The sequence below is a fragment of the Lactuca saligna genome, chromosome 5 (assembly GCF_052625555.1).
Source record: "Lactuca saligna cultivar CGN05327 chromosome 5, ASM5262555v1, whole genome shotgun sequence".
Lineage (NCBI taxonomy): Eukaryota > Viridiplantae > Streptophyta > Magnoliopsida > Asterales > Asteraceae > Lactuca > Lactuca saligna.
Genome location: NC_136421.1, coordinates 317,150,420 through 317,167,561, shown reverse-complemented (window position 1 = coordinate 317,167,561; position 17,142 = coordinate 317,150,420). Strand labels below are relative to the sequence as shown.

General features: G+C 31.8%; 1 protein-coding gene across 1 annotated transcript; it reads left to right on the top strand.

Moving 5' to 3' along the window:
• Window positions 1-6,485: 6,485 nt before the first annotated feature.
• On the top strand, window positions 6,486-8,696 carry LOC145048712 (uncharacterized). The gene is made up of 8 exons (XM_078997298.1): window positions 6,486-6,645; window positions 7,215-7,396; window positions 7,518-7,624; window positions 7,721-7,762; window positions 7,900-7,987; window positions 8,100-8,193; window positions 8,279-8,385; window positions 8,459-8,696. Exons 2-8 carry the CDS (start codon window positions 7,266-7,268, stop codon window positions 8,580-8,582), a joined length of 693 nt encoding a protein of 230 aa, XP_078853424.1. The 5' UTR covers window positions 6,486-6,645; window positions 7,215-7,265; the 3' UTR covers window positions 8,583-8,696.
• The last annotated feature ends 8,446 nt before the right edge of the window (window positions 8,697-17,142 follow it).

Genomic DNA, 17,142 nt, shown 5'->3' with positions numbered 1-17,142 from the left:
ATACTTTTTACTAATCATTGATACTTTTAATAATTAAACTTATTTACTAAACTATTATTAAACTTATTTACTAAAATATTATTTAGTTTATTTATAGATAATTTAATAATACTTTTTTAATAAAAATTATAGAAATATTTTTATTTTATGAAAAAAATTAAAATACAACACAAGGATAATAAAATAATATTTTAACATAACTTCTAATAAAATAATATCTATTTAAGAAAAAAAAAACAAAGTTTTTTACAAGGTAATTTAAATGTACGAACTAAAGCTTAAATACATTGAATAATGTAGTAATGGTTTTATCACGTCGTATTTATGATTAATTTCCTCTTTTTCTTTAATAATAATGGTTTCTACAATATCAATTTTATTTCTTTAATAACTTTAATACATTCAAATTCACCCCTTACATTTATATAGAAGTTAAGGTTAATACCTTTTATCTATTAAGCTTTTAGTACATATCATTATTAATTTGACGAAAAAAAAAATGTGACATCCCCAATTTCACGGCCAGAAAAGACCGATTTGTTTATGCTTTGTTTTATAAAATCAGAGTAATCTTTTGATTAAAAGAGTTGCGGAATTTGTTCCCAAAATAAAATATGATAAAATTTATCAAAACATTTCTCAAAGAAATGTATTTTCATTAAATAATAAAACCTTGGGATGTCATGTTCGATACAGACCAAAAGCATAAACAATATAAAATAAATCTTACAACAGTTATTTATGACTACTGATCTATAATCCAAAATCTCTCGTTAAGTCCACCAACTTATACTCTTGTGCCATCACCTGTAATGTAAAGAAAACTGAGTGGGTCAAACTTGGGAGCCTGGTGAGCATATAGGGTTTTCAACCCACAATAATATAATTATTATATGTAATCAGCAAACAATCAACCCAATTACCCATCCCAATTATCTTCTTAAGGTTTTACCCTAAGAACCAACTATCCTTCATTCATTTATTCGTAAGGAATTTGGCACGAATTCCATTGCTGCCAAAGCTTATTTATCAAGTACTAAATCCATAGTTATCTGGCGCTAACTCCATAGTCACCAAAGTTCACTTAACAAGCGCTAACTCCATAGTCGCCAAGGCTTACTCAACAAGCGCTAACTCCATAGTCGCCAAAGTTTACTCAACGTGCGCTAACTCCATAGTCGCCAAGGTTCACTTAACAAACGCTAAATCCATAGTCGCCAAGGCTTACTCAACAAGCACTAACTCCATAGTCGCCAAAGTTTACTCAACGTGCGCTAACTCCATAGTCGCCAAGGTTTACTCAACGTGCGCTAACTCCATAGTCGCCAAGGTTCATCAAATAGGCACGAAGTCACATTGTCGCCAAGGTTTATACAATAGGCGCTAACTCCATAGTCACCAACTATTCCATCTACCTATGTTCTACCCAACAATTTTGTAGATATAAATACTTACACAATTTAAATCATTTAACACCTGTATAAAACTCCAATTTCCATGCCCATCTCAAATAGACAAATAACATATAAACACATAGCACGTATTTCATAGCAAATACGTCATATTTATGTGTTAGAAGAAAGTAACTACACACTCACACATATAAACAACAATAAACTTAATACACTCAAACCATACTTGTATTATTATCATGTTTATGAAAGGTAGTATACACTCACACATATAAACAACAATAAACTTAATACACTCAAACCATACTTGTATTATTAGCGTGTTTATGAAAGGTAGTATACACTCACACATATAAACAACAATAAACTTAATACACTCAAACCATACTTGTATTATTATCGTGTTTATGAAAGGTAGTATACACTCACTTGATCAGAAGATGATCGGACAACACTACGACTTGCAGAAGTAGTATTCGTCGGTAGATCTGGAAGATCTCCACCAAAATCGAACTTCTCGCGGGCAGAGCTTCGGCTTGGGAACCGCATTTCTCGGGATCTTCAGGATCTCGGGACTTGCTTCGGGGCTCGAGAATAATACCGGGGCTTCGGGGTATTTTTGGCACGCAAATCGATGCAAAACGGGAGAGAGAAGAGAGAAAATGAACAAAAGAACCGGCTGCCCTCGCATCCTATTTATAGGAGGCTGGAGCCTCGGAGTACGCGGGGCGTACGCGTTCGAATTCGTCACTGCATGCGTCATCCGAAGAACTCGAGTGCGAAGGTCGTCATGCTTCGCTGTACGCGGGGCGTACTTCGGATGAGTCCGATGACTCGCCTTCGGATAATACCGGGATTTAATAATTAAATTTAATTATTAATTAATTAATAAATTTCGAAAATTCATATCTTCTTCATACGAACTCCGTTTTCGACGTTCTTTATATCCACGCGTAGGTGAGACTACGCTCTTCGACTTTCGTTTAGACTCCATTGGCTAATTTTGACTTTTATTTTTATTATTTATTTTTAATAGGTCGGGACAGAAAATTTCGTTATAAATTCATAACTTCTTCGTCCGACGTCCGTTCTTGCCTAACTTTTCGTCGTTTCGCTACTAACAACGAGATCTTCGATTCTCGTTTAGATTGCTAAGGCTAAATATCATTCTAACGTAAATTCACTTTTTACGTCATTCAGCGTTGTGCCGGTTCTGTCGCGAAACTTTAACAAGTCATAACTTCTTCGTTATAACTCGGATTTTGGCGTTCTTTATATACACGGAAACCTTGTAACATATACAACAACTTAGTTAGGTTTATTCATCCTAAATAATCTTCTATCAAAAAGTCATTTTTTTGACGCTTATTATCTCTAAATTGACTAGCCCTGATCTACGGGCGTTACAAAAAAGAACGTTTAGTACTTTTGAATTATACTATTTGATATTTTTGAAAAAATTATGTTTGGTCCTCTCTTTCTCTCTCTCTCTCTCTCTCTTTCTCTTTCTCTCTCTCTATATATATATATTATATATATATATATATATATATATATATATATATATATATATATATATATATATATATATATATATATATATATATATAGGACCAAACATAATTTTTTCAAAAATATCAAATAGTATAATTCAAAAGTGCATATCATTATCAACTAGTACACTTTTGCTTGTATTCCCCCCCTGAAAACATGAAAAACTCGGAAAAAGGTGTATGGGTATGAACTCACCTGTAGTGAATGGATGGAAGTGTCGGGTAGGAATGTTAAGTGTTAAGTGATGACTTGAACACACACGAGGATCCTACGTAACATGAAGTGATACAAAATTGTATCTAATTAGCTATTTAATCACTAATTAAGTAAGTAAATACACTCTAATGCACGAAAACACTTTATTTCAAGTGTTAGGAATGATATGGGTTGCATCTAAGGAGTGTATGGCCTCATTATGGAGTTTACTCTTCAAGTGGTGGCCCTTAGGGATGTTTACGATTTTAAGACCATATCCCGCATGAGTTTACGGCCATAAACTCATGGGAATGATGGGTTTGGATGCTCAAAGGTCTTAAACTACTCAAGGACTTATGCTAGACTCGAATCAAGGGCTATGGAAGTGATTGGGGCTTAGAATGGACCTTATTAGGAGTTTATGGTTTTTGAAGGCTTCATTGGTGAGTTTACGGACCTTATTAGAAAAAATTATATTTTCGGTCCTATATATATATATATATATATATATATATATATATATATATATATATATATAGGACCAAAAATATAATTTTTTCTAAAATATCAAATAATATAACTCAAAAGTCCTAAACGTTTTTTGTCAAATTAATGAGTGAGAGAGAGAGTATATATATATATATATATATATATATATATATATATATATATATATATATATATATATATATATATATATATAGAGAGAGAGAGAGAGAGAGAGAGAGGGGGGGGGGCAAAAGTATTTTTTAGAAACTAAGAAGGATATAAACTGTAAGTAAGATCAAATTAAAGGGCTATAACTATAAATATTAAATATTAAAGGGAAATTGTTAAATGGTTAAATGGGCACGAATTTGTAGATACCTAGTAGATACCTGTGAGACAATTGAAAGATTTCATCACTTTCAAAGTCACTTTTACCAACCTTTTGTATATTAACATTTTTATTATTTCATTTGTTGAAAATCTTAAAAGCAAGTAATATTAAAATATATCACCTAATAAATAATTATTACAAGTGTAAATATATAACATCAGGTAGGAATAACATATCCCTTTATTTATACCTCATTCGTATTTATCACTACCACTAATAATTATTTTCTAATAATTAAATTATGATGACATACTTTTTAATAATTAATATTACTTTTAATAATTACTTAGGTTATGATGATATATTTTTACTAACATATATATATATATATATATATATATATATATATATATATATATATATATATATAAAAGTAATAGTTTTTTTTAATATATGAATAATTAATATTTATAAATCTATTTTCTAAAATATTTATTTATTTTATTTATTGCATAAATATGTTATTAAAAAACTATTGTAATATTCTATGATTATTGAAAACTAAAGCGACTAATTTTTACGCACACGAATAATAATAAAAATTAATAAAAATGTGTATAAGTAATAGTTTTCAACAATTTTTAGATAATTATTAATTGTTTATAATAATTTATAATTTTTTAAAAACTATTAAATAATTATTTAATAAGTACTTTATAATGGTTTTCTTTAAAAACTATTATAAAAATTGGTAAACAAAAAACTATTATAAATTATTTCATAGATGATTATCTACGGTAAATAAAAAAGATTATTTATTTTTTTGAGTAATCTATTAAAAACCTATTATGAAAATTAGTGTTTTTGTGAAAAAAATACATAAATTACGTTAATAATTTTTTGATAAAAAAAGTTGATGTTTATTTTTTAAAATAAATCAATATAAGTAAAAAAAGATATAAATACAATGGTATAAAATGTCATATCTTCAAAATAGATAGCTTGTTAATGTAAAACTATAGGTATAAATTATTTGTTAATGTTAAACTATAGGTATAAATTATTTACGTATTTTAAATGTATAAATATATATTTTTACTTAGTTATATGTATTTTTAACCATTTTACATATTTTTATGTGTTATCTTTTTGTATTATGTATTTATATGTATTTTTATATATTTTTACATATTTATGTATTTTTTAAAGCTTTTTATATAGATGTTTATGTATTTTAAGTGTATAAACGTATTTTTTTTACTTATTTATATATACTTTGAAGTATTTTACATATATATTTTTTATGTATTACGTATTTATGTATTTTTTTAAAGTTTTTTATATAGATGTTTTTGTATATTTATATATTTTAAATTTATAAACGTATTTTTATTTACGTATTTATATGTATTTTTTAAGTATTTTACATATTTTTGTGTGTTTTTATGTATATATATATATATATATATATATATATATATATATATATATATATATATTTGCATATTTATGTATTTTTTTTAGTTTTCTTGTATAGATGTTTATGTATTTTTATGTATATTAAATGTTTAATTTTATTATTTTTATGTAAAAAATATATAAACATGTAAAAATAATAGAATTAAACATTTAATATACATAAAAATACATAAACATATATATAAGAAAACTAAAAAAAATACATAAATACGCAAAAAATATATACAAATACATAATACATAAAAAACACACAAAAATATGTAAAACACTAAAAAAATACATATAAATATGTAAAACAATACACCTATATATTTAGAATACATAAATATATAAAAACATCTATATAAAACACTTTAAAAATACATCAATTCGTAATACCTAAAAAATATATAAAATACTTAAAAATAGATATAAATATATAAAAAAATACGTTTAAAATACATAAACATCTATATAAAAAGCTTTAAAAATACATAAATATGTAAAAATACATAGAAACACATATATACATAAAAAATAACACATAAAAATACATAAAAAAATATGCAAAATGGTTAAAAAATACATATAAATAAGTAAAAAAAATACGTAAATATATACATATAAAAACATAAAAAAATACACAAATACGTAAAAATAGATATAGATATGTAAAAAAATGTGTTTATACATTATATAATTTTTTTGATGAAATTTATAAAAAAATCCCATTATTTTCAAAAAATTAATAATTTGGTTCAATGAATTGCTGAACATGTCAAAAAAGGTTAATGTGAATAAATTAATCGGTTTCTTAGGTTTTTTTTATTAAAAATGTCAAAAAATCAGAACTTTTTTATTTAAAAAATAAAATTTAGAACTTTATTAATAATTTACCCAAAATATTATGTTTTTTTAAGAAATATCCTAGTAAAGTTACCAAACTTTTTATAATTAAGATAGGAAGGTTGTAAAATATGGAGTATTAGGTATCTTTTTAAAAACCAAATGACAATTATACCCTCAAACTTTTTTTTTTTTTTCGTTTTCTGATACGATTCACAGAAGACGCCTCCCAATCACAATTTCTTCTCCCATCTTCTTCTCTCTAGCCACCGTGCGCAGCTCTTTGATCTCTACCGCCATCATCCTTGTCGACTCAACTCTCCGATCTCCGATCTCCACCGCCGCCAGCTCTCCGATCAGGTAATGAATTTCCTTTTTCTGGTTATGATATATTCTGTCTATGTTTATAATTCTCGATATCTCCATGTCTAAACTGGTTATTTCGATTTTCTGCTTATTCTGATGGTTTCAATACCAAAAATTTCCTTTTCTGATTATCATATTCTGTGTCTATTGCCATCTGCTGACACGAATTTCTGCCAAATTGCAAAGATTTCTGGTTAACCTGTAGTTGTGAATGATTTTTTTTTTTTTTTTTTGGTCTCAAATCTTTCATATGCTAGAGGAATCTGCCATCTGAAATCTGCAATGGCAAATTTTTGTGAATTGTTTATATTTTTTTCTGCCAAATTTTTGCAATGTAAAAGATTACTTTTCAAATTTTTGTGAAGTCCCTAAAACTTGTGTCGGATTTGTGATATCTGATCTGAGAATTGCGAAAAATACTAAAATTCTGAGGTTTTGATTATTATTTCTCTGATTAAGTTAGTGTTGGTTCAGGATTTCATTCTGTCTTGATCAGTTTATGTTTAGGTAATTATATGGTAGAAGACAACATGAACATGAGTGATGGATTTTGTTATGGACAGGTTGCTTAGCTTGAGTTGAGATTTGAGAAAGAATTAGAGTGGTGGGAAAGTATGACAACGGCTGCTAGACCTACATGGGCACCTGCTAAAGGTGGTAACGAACAAGGTGGAACACGTATATTTGGTCCTTCTCAGAAGTATTCCTCCAGGGATATTGCTTCTCACACAACCCTCAAGCCCAGGTTACTCTTTTTTCGTTTTCATAACAAATCCTTAAATATGTATAATGTATTGCACAAAGGGAGATTGCTTGGTGTTTGTTAATACTTAATACATACATACAAAATTACAAATACAATACAGAAAGGATGGTCAAGACACCCAAGATGAACTAGAAAGGAGAGACCTCAAAGAGGAGTTGGTGGAGCGTGAGCACAGACACTTCTCATCTAAAGACAAGGGTTATGCTGGTAAAATCACATCACATCACATCACTTTTATCTTTGTCTTTTAATAAATAATAATAATAGTTGACTTGTGTGTATCAATCATCAATGTGGTTGCAGAGGATAGAGACCGTAGAAAAAGTGGTCATCACCTACTGGAAGGTTCATATTGCACCTCTAAAAACTTGACATGTTACTTTTCATTGCTTTTCTAACCAGTATGAATAGTATTTATTACGGTGTTCATATGTGCAAAAAAATTTAATCTACTTACTGTTTTAAGTGTTTAATGTACACAGGATCAAGGAGAGAACTAGAGGACAGAATTGTTCCACGCAGTGCTGATGCTGATGATGCTGATTTAGATGTCAAAACTGATGATGACAGGTTTACCTCTTCATGTTGAAATAGTCACAGACTAAGTGGCTGTTTTTTTTTGTTACTCATTAAATTCATTGTGGGTAATGATGTCTGTTTGTTTGGACAACATAACATATAGTGATGAAGAGGATGATGATGAAGATGATACAGAAGCACTTTTAGCAGAGCTTGAACAAATCAAGAAGGAACGGGCGGAGGAAAAACTACGCAAAGTGAGTTGAGTTGAGTTGTGTTTGTTTAGTTGGGATTTTGTATGGTGACATGACATGGATTTGGTTTGTAAATTAAATTGTAAAGGAACGTGAAGAGCAAGAAGAGGAGCTTAAACTGAAAGAGGCCGAGTTGATAAAAGGGAACCCTTTGCTTAATAATCCGACTTCAACTTCCTTCAATGTTAAACGCAGGTATTGCAATTTGCCCTTCTTTCATCCTTTTTCTTTATTTATATTATTTATGTGTGTTATTTGTGATTGACAGGTGGGATGATGACGTGGTGTTCAAGAACCAGGCCCGTGGAGAAACCAAGGCTCCAAAGCGCTTCATCAATGACACCATTCGCAGTGACTTCCATCGCAAATTTCTTCACAAATACATGAAGTGAATTGTGTGTAATCAATCATCCAAATTTTCCTAATACCCAAAAACACAACAGTTTGTTATCTTTGTTTGTATAATGCTTTGATAGTAGTGAATTTCTCATCTGTCTTCTTTTCTACTTGGAATAGTTATCATGTACATTTCGTGGACAAAATTTTTAAATATTTATTACAAAGTAACTGTTTATTTACCAAAAAAATAATAATAACGTCTTATCATTTTGCGGTGAAGCAAAGAAACCCTTCTTAAAACTTTCTTTTTCTAGTGGATTTCACGAAAAAAGCATTTCCTGAAATCAATTTTGTGATAGGTCTCACCTTTTAATGATTTACTAGATAGAAAATCAAGTCAACTTCTTTTAAATACTACGTATGTCTTCCAAAGAGATTTGAACTCATGATGCATCTAACATATATCTTCCAAAAAGATATATATCATATACATTAACCACCAAAAAACAAACTCCTAGTATTTGACAAAAGCTTCTCAATTGCACTGCAGATAGTGAGCACAGCAAATCATCTTTATAAAGTACATTGAACAGTCAAAAAAACATCTTTACATATCTTTAATTACAGACTAAACCACATACATAACAAGTTTAGCCTACCAGTAACAAGAGGGAAGGCAAGCAATGTTTTAAAACCCGGGTTTTTGGTTGATCCGGTATGATGACCGGTTCACTTGAGATCGGTTTTTTGTAAAATACAAACTCTACATACAATTATATTTTTATGAATGGAGAGCATGTAAAAACCATCCATCCATTTACAGCCGTTAGATCAACCCGGGCCGGTCCAAACATATTTTAGATGCAGGTGGAGAGGAAATAAAAAGACTCCTCAAAGACACAAATATAACCAAACAATTTACAAAAAATTCTAATTTAAAGAAATATACTTCTTGTAGAATTGTTAGATACAAAACTATTAGTAATAGTATCAAGATAAAAAATACATTGGTTCATATGTGTCTTCTATCCGGTCGGTAACGAGTTCAAATCAAAGGGAGTCGGTTTTCTTAGTCATTTTGGAAAAAAAAAAAATAGTATCAAGATTAATCTTGTATAACATATATATTTATCCATACATAAAGCAGTCAAACCATTCAACATTTCTTATGACATCGATGACCTATTTCTTTTATAACTTCAACTTTTAAAAACTTCTCTAGTGACAAAAATAATGGTTAATATGATTTTATATGCAATGAGATTCTAACCGATAAGGCTTAGAAATTGAGACGACATAATCGACCAATCCATTCTACTATTTCTTGATTGCTTTATAGGTCGTTAATTTACAATTCACTGATTCGATTTTCCCTTTTTGGTTGCATTTACCCATCTTTTTTATGAGCAACACTTATTATACAGATGCTTATTGCTTCTTTTCGTTTCCAATCTATCAAATGTGAGCCTTCGAATTTGGTTCCTTCTCATTTCCTATAATTTTTCTTATTTTTTTTATTAAAAATAGACTAAGAATTATATATTTATATTACATAGCCCATAAAATTTTTGGCCCCTCAATGATGGGCTATGGGCAGTTGCCCCAATCATCTATCGTCTAGTATTTGACCAAAGATCAACCTCTAGATTTAATCACAACCATTTAAAGTCTACATAGAAGTTTTTTTTTTTTTTTTTTTTTTTTTTTTTTTTTTTTTCACCTCCGAAAAGCTCCCACTTCTTCTCTCCCGTTGCTCACGCTTCCGAGGAGCCAACTTTTTCCCATTCCCACAAACAATATGCATCGTTTCTTCTCCTCCCTCCCTTCTTAGACCTTCCATGTTCGCCTTTAACTTCATAGAAACCGTTCCCCATTCCCCCTAACACCAACCATCGTACTCGCTGCTTCCCCCGAATTTCCTAAGATGATGTCATTTTTTTCTTCATAACTCGTGTTTCCCATCACAAATAAGTATATTCAATACATATAAAACACATATTTCCTTTAATTCAACACTTCTATTTCATATTTCATCACAAATAATCAACTTGAGCCCACTATTTTGTAAATATGAAATATCATATGTTTTAACATATTTTCATCACATTTATATTTTAGTTAAGAAGTATGTGATTTCCAATTTCATCATGTAATCGAATTAACATATATTATTTCTACTTATTTTGGAATTTAACACCTCATCATCGTCATCTCATTTTCTCATTTAAAACCCATAACATAAGGACCCAATCAATTACTAATAATTTACATATAACAATTCATGATATGGAATCAACAAACACATTTGTTTTAGGGCTTACTTAACACCCGAACTTCACTTAATATCACATATACCATTCATGCAGCAATGACCATCATCCAAATACCCGAATCAATTTTAAACCATAATCTCACCATTAATTCAAAACAAATTAGTCGAAGGTAAGTGTTTATACTTTATATCTTTAATTTGAACTCATTTATTTGATTCTTTTTAGTTCATGAAAGAATCATCATCAATTGGTTTGATACCACCAAAAATCGTCATTGGAACCTCTCATCTGCTACAGAAATGAAATGAACATTATCCCCTTTTAATTGGTTGTTAAACCCACAGTCAACACACACTACAACATACTAGTGTGTTCCAAGCTACATCAAGTACAAATCTTTTTTAGACCGAGCTACTGGGGCATTTTTTTGATCTACAACAACTCGGACGGGGCTATTGTTTATGTAAACAATGATGTTTGTGTTATCGGAAATGCTCATTTTTCACCTTTATACTTTAAACAACATATAAGAACATCCACACCTAAGGTGTTCATCAGTTTAAACCCAATGAATTTCTATGGAATTGATCCATTCTAATTATCCATTGAATTTTGTATTTTGTCAATAGATCCAATCTGATTTGCTATATGCAACTGATCCGAACTAATCCAATTGTATATTTGATTGGATCAGTTTTATCCATTAGTTATATTTGATTGGCTATCCGTTATCCAACCAATTTTATATATTTTCTATCCGATAACAACCTAATATAATTATGAAAAATAAAACTAATATGTACATGATTATGCTAAATAAGACTAACAAACAATAATTTAAGGCTGCAACTCCAATGACCAAGGTACAAAATCATTAAGAGAATTGGCTATATTTAAATTTTTCTCTAATTTTAATTGGATAATAATATTGGATGGTAATTGGATATTTATTGGATTAATATTGGATATCTAATTAGATGAATATTGGATCGGTTCGGTTCAATTCGGTTACTCATTGGATTTTCGGGGTGATCAAATAACCGATCTAATCCAATTGGATTTGAAATTTCGAAACCCATCCAATCTAATTGTAATTGAATATCCAATTCATGTTGATTTGTAACTAGATCATTTGATTCGAATTGGATCGGTTAAGTTCTGCACACCTTATCTAAACCTTCACATGTTTCATTTAGAAAAGCAAAGTGTCACATGTATAATGAAGCCATATATTGATTACTTAGAAATATTCATAATATGCACCCTATGTACTTGCATCCTTGATCACTATTTGCAACCTTGTTATTTGAAACCTTATATGATTCTAACATTAACTTATAGAATATATAAGTATTCTTCAATAGTTTACTTCATCATTAATCCACAAATCCTCAATATTCTTTATTGTGCATATAATCAAGAATAACATTGTACTTTAACTTTTTCTCTTGTACTTTAACTTTATCTCATTTTCATCAACCACCTCACGACATCAAAATTGTAACATCTCGATTTTCAAGACCAAAAATTTTATTTTTGATGTAACGATTCATAAAACGATTTATAGAAAAACATCACCAAGTTATTTCATTACATAAAAACCATAGATCATGTGTCTCAACCATGTCATAAAATAGTAACAATGTCAGAGTACAATCTCAAGAATCTCATAATGCGGAAATCTTGTGTGTGTGATGTGCTGCTATCGTCCGACTCATTCCCCTGCGATGAAGAGATACCTGAAAACAAAACTGAAAACTGTAAGCACAAAGCTTAGTGAGTTCCCCCATTATACCACATACCATACCTGCTGTATAACATATCTAGGTACTAACTACCCCTTCGGTCCTGTCGACCGGTACTTTGTCTAGCATATCAGGGTGCTGGCCTACCCCTTCGGTCCTGTCGATCGCTATCTTGCCTAGAATATTAGGGTGCTGACCTACCCCTTTTGTCATGTCGACTGATATCTTGCTTAGCATATCAGGGTGCTGGACTACCCCTTCGGTCCTGTCGACCGGTATCTTGCCAAGCATATTAGGGTGTTGCCCTACCTCTTTGGTCTTGTTGACCGGTATCTTGCCTAGATATCAGGGTGCTAGCCTACCCCTTCGGTCTTGTTGACAGGTATCAGGGACTATTTCACCCCTACTATATCATATAGCATCCTAGTGCATAACACATAAGTCACATACTGCCTAGTTTATCTGGGTGCTGGCATACCCCTTCAGCCCTATCGACCGGTACTGGGGTCTATCCTACCCCTCCTATCACATATCACATAACATCATAACATACTAGCACATAATCAAAACAGATAACAACATACCAGATAATTGTCACAAAGACAATTATCTATACTATAACTCTTACTAGTGGGCCGACCTTAGTGCCTTAGACACACTTCTACTGGAAGGTAACTCACCTCAATGCCGTGTAGTGTCTGAATTGTCCTCAGTGCTGTGATCAACTCCTCTCAAACTCCTACACATAACAATCTTCATTAATTACATTTTCATACTCATAACCCTTTCAAGGGTCAACTCAGGTCAAAGTCAAAGTCAAGGTCAATACCCTGGTCCAAGTCAACTTTTGGTCAAAGCCAACATCTGGTTGACTCAACTCACTGAGTTGGTCCACCAACTCATCGAGTTCCTTAATCCATAAAACTTTAGAACTTTGATCCTACTCGTCGAGTCTTTCAAGAACTCGTCGGGTTCCATCCTACATAGTCGAGACTTTTACTCCTGACCCGCTGAGTTATCCTTGAACTCGTCGAGTTCTCCTTCATACAGATTTGGGACCTTTTGCTCATGACTCGCTGAGTTCTTCCTTGAACTCGTCGAGTACTGCTTCATATTAGTTGGGACGTTTAGCCCTTGACTCTTCGAGTTCTTCCTTGAACCCGTCGAGTTCTTCTTCATATCAGTCGGGACATTTGCCTTCAACTCGCCAAGTTCATCTTTGAACTCGTCAAGTTCTTTGATCTTCAAGTCCATAATCGTGTCCATCTTGATGAGTCCTCTTCTAGACTCAACCAGATTGCTCAGAAACAGAAAAGGTTGGGGAACCATGACCCAACTCGCCAAGTCCTATGAACGACTCATCGAGTCCCCTAAAGTCCAAGTCCATACAGTCGATTTCAGTCAGGCTTATTGTATCCAAAGCATAGATCTGGCCTCCTGGGGTCGATATAACACGTAAAGATACAAACTTTACATGCATGCATGGGTGTTATTAAGCTAAAACACCAAAACTAAGCCATAAAGGAGTTTTAATGCATGGGATAGGGCCATAGCTCAATAAAGATGGCAACTTTAAGCTTCATGAGCTCAAAAGTTCCCAGATCTGAAGTCATTACTCTATTATGCACTCAAATCCCGAGAGTGACTTAGAAATGACCCAAAAATGACAATATGCAAGCCCTAAAGAAGATACAAGTGATGGAAAGCCAAGTTATAAGCTTTATACCTTAAACAAGCTGGAAATGCAACCCAAGCTCTGGATCTACTGCCCTCATCTTGAATCTCCAAGCCATTCCTTCCTTCTCCAAGCTTCAAATCACTAAAATGGCACAAAAATAGATCAAGAACACTCACAAGCTGATTAGGGTTCCGTGAATAAGGTCTGAGGGTGATGGAGGCTAGAGTGGAGGCCATATAAGGTGTTTAAATAGGGTGCAAACCCTGAAAATTAGGGTTTCACTCTGGCAGACCTACTCGTCGAGTCGGAGGCCTCCGACTCGTCGAGTAGACTCTTCCATCCGTGACCAAGATCCGTCCCTACTCGACGAGTTTGGGGTCTCCAACTCGTTGAGTTCCAGTATAAAAGTGCAAAATTCTTATTTAAATTATGTATAGGGAACCGAACGTTACAAAAATCAAACCTATTATTTCCCATGATTAAGCCAAAAATGAATTGTTCTAATGATTCATGACAGTACCTTTTTGTCCCCAAATGTTCAAAACGATAAAATACTTATAATATAAATCAAAACATACATTTAGTATGTTTATTAAAGTTATAGATATTCTATACACCTCATAAGCTATAAACCTACACATCTAGAAAATTTTCATTATAGGGACATACTTTGTCAAAAGCTTCATTTAAGTAATTTATCAACATTTAAATATATTTTGTCACTTGAACATATTTCATACATCATTTTAAGTCATTTAACCCTTTTTCGTATATTTATGATAACTATCATCATGTCCAAATATCATCTTATTTATATGTTTATCTTCCATTTAAACATTCCCCACATATATTCATCTTTCATTGCTACAACACCTAATTATGGTAATGTACTTTCCTTTGTTCCATGTAGATATGATTTTTCTCATACTTCTGCATTAAAATTGCACACAGATTCCCTATTATCAGTTTACATTTATGACCACAAGCTTAATGAAAACTTAGGTGTCACAACTTAGCTTTTCGTAAACGATTCTATCGTATCAAGATATATTGTCATTTACTTGCAATCACCTAAATCTTGGCACCATTATCTTACTTACTTTCTTGTTTCGTTTTCTTGTAGTAAACAAATTCCGAATGCTTCTTCCAACGTGATCATACATTTGATGGGAGATATTAAAATTTTAAAGGTGTATTTTTGTCAAATGTATATATTTTAAGTTAGTCTTGTAGAATTAATGCATCCTTGATTTAGTTTTTGGTTTTTTCCTTAGGTCGTATGTTTACTCGAATGAAGTCGACGTTGGCGTATTCTTCCATAGACATTTTTTGATTGTCGCCAATGTTAATGATTGTCATTTTATACACACGAGAAAATGAAAATGAGTCTCAGTTTCACACAAAAAAATTACAAATTTAATTTAATACATATCAACGCAAAACAAGCTCTCATTAAATGTATTGTCTAACAAATGAGAGGTCTCAACTATCATTGTCTTGATCTTGAAAATATGAGTTCGTGTTTTTTTGGAGTTGGATCAATTGCTACACCATAATCATGTTTTGAAATGGCAAAGAAACCATACACACGTCTCTAAGGAGATTTATATTCACAATCGATTACCCTTACTTGGCAGGTCTGGAACAATGATGAACTTATCATGGTTTTGAGCTTCTAGTGCAAAAAAAAAAAAAAAAAAAAAAAAAAAAAAAAGGCAGAACACAACTAAAAAGATACTTGGTGCTTGATTATAAAATAATGGTTATCTTGAAATCATAATGCCCAAATGAGAGCGACTTGCCAAAAGGCATAACTTTTATTTACTTTTGAATATACTCAAAAAGACAAATCTTATCACATGAACCAGCAAAGCAACATCACCTCAAGAACCTAACAAATATTTTATATACTCCTTGAAAAGCCAAGGAACCAAAGTGAAATCTAGAATTACAAAAAGGAAAAAAAAAAAAAAAAAAAAATTAATGTAAAAAAAAAAAAACACAATTATTGTTGCCCCTCCACCCATTGATTCCCACTCCATACACAACCAAACAAAAGAAGTACCTTAACTGACCCTCAAATCATCTCCGAAATGCCCAAATTGCCCTCACTGCCACGACCACCACCAAACGATTCCCACCCTTAAATCAAAAGGTGAAAATGACCAGAATGGTCACTGCCACCACCAGCACCACCACTACCACCAAAGGCTTTCCACCCTCAAATCAGAAGGTGAAATGACAAGATTGCCCCTAGAGACACAATCATCACAGTAGTTCCGGTTCCAGAATTCCAAGAAAAAGAGGAAGAAAGAGGGAGCGAGGCAGATGGTTCGATAGCCATGGTGTTGGGACCAAAAGAGGGTATGTCGTCTGGGTTGGGTGGGCTGGGGCTAGAAGGGATGGTGGGTAGTGAAGATTCAGTAGGTGAAAGTTCACCTTTACCAGGTGAAGGAAAGAGAGGAGTGATATCAGGAGATGCAGCCGGAGGAGAAGAAAGTGGTGGCGCTGTTGGGAGCAATGCAGGTGCTGCAGAGATTGTATTTGCTGCCATTTGCGCAGATGACAAATGGGAAGTAGAAAAAGAAAGGAGGCATAAAGCCACAAGTAAGATGGGTGTTGATGATGGCGCCATTGAATGATGAGTCATGAGTGAATCAATTTGTATTCAAGAATCTGTAATCAATGCGTCTTTTGGGAGAAAGACAGAAAGTGGTTTCTGTGCGAATAGAAAGACAGAATGAGGAGAGTGGAGGGGTGAGGGGTTATGTAATGACGAATTAGTAATGAATGTTAGAATGATTGATCCAGGAATCATATGAGATTGGAAGGGATATGTCCAACTTATGTTTTCCAAAATAATTATTTATAAGTTTTTTATTTTTTATGTTACTTTTCAACAAACAAATGAAGAAAA

Excerpts from the sequence above, each read along its gene's own strand:
- LOC145048712 (XM_078997298.1), top strand. The coding sequence starts at position 7,266 with ATGACAACGGCTGCTAGACCTACATGGGCACCTGCTAAAGGTGGTAAC. Across the intron at positions 7,397-7,517 it reads CACACAACCCTCAAGCCCAG|AAAGGATGGTCAAGACACCC; the intron begins GTTACTCTTTTT and ends AATACAATACAG. Across the intron at positions 8,386-8,458 it reads TCCTTCAATGTTAAACGCAG|GTGGGATGATGACGTGGTGT; the intron begins GTATTGCAATTT and ends TGTGATTGACAG.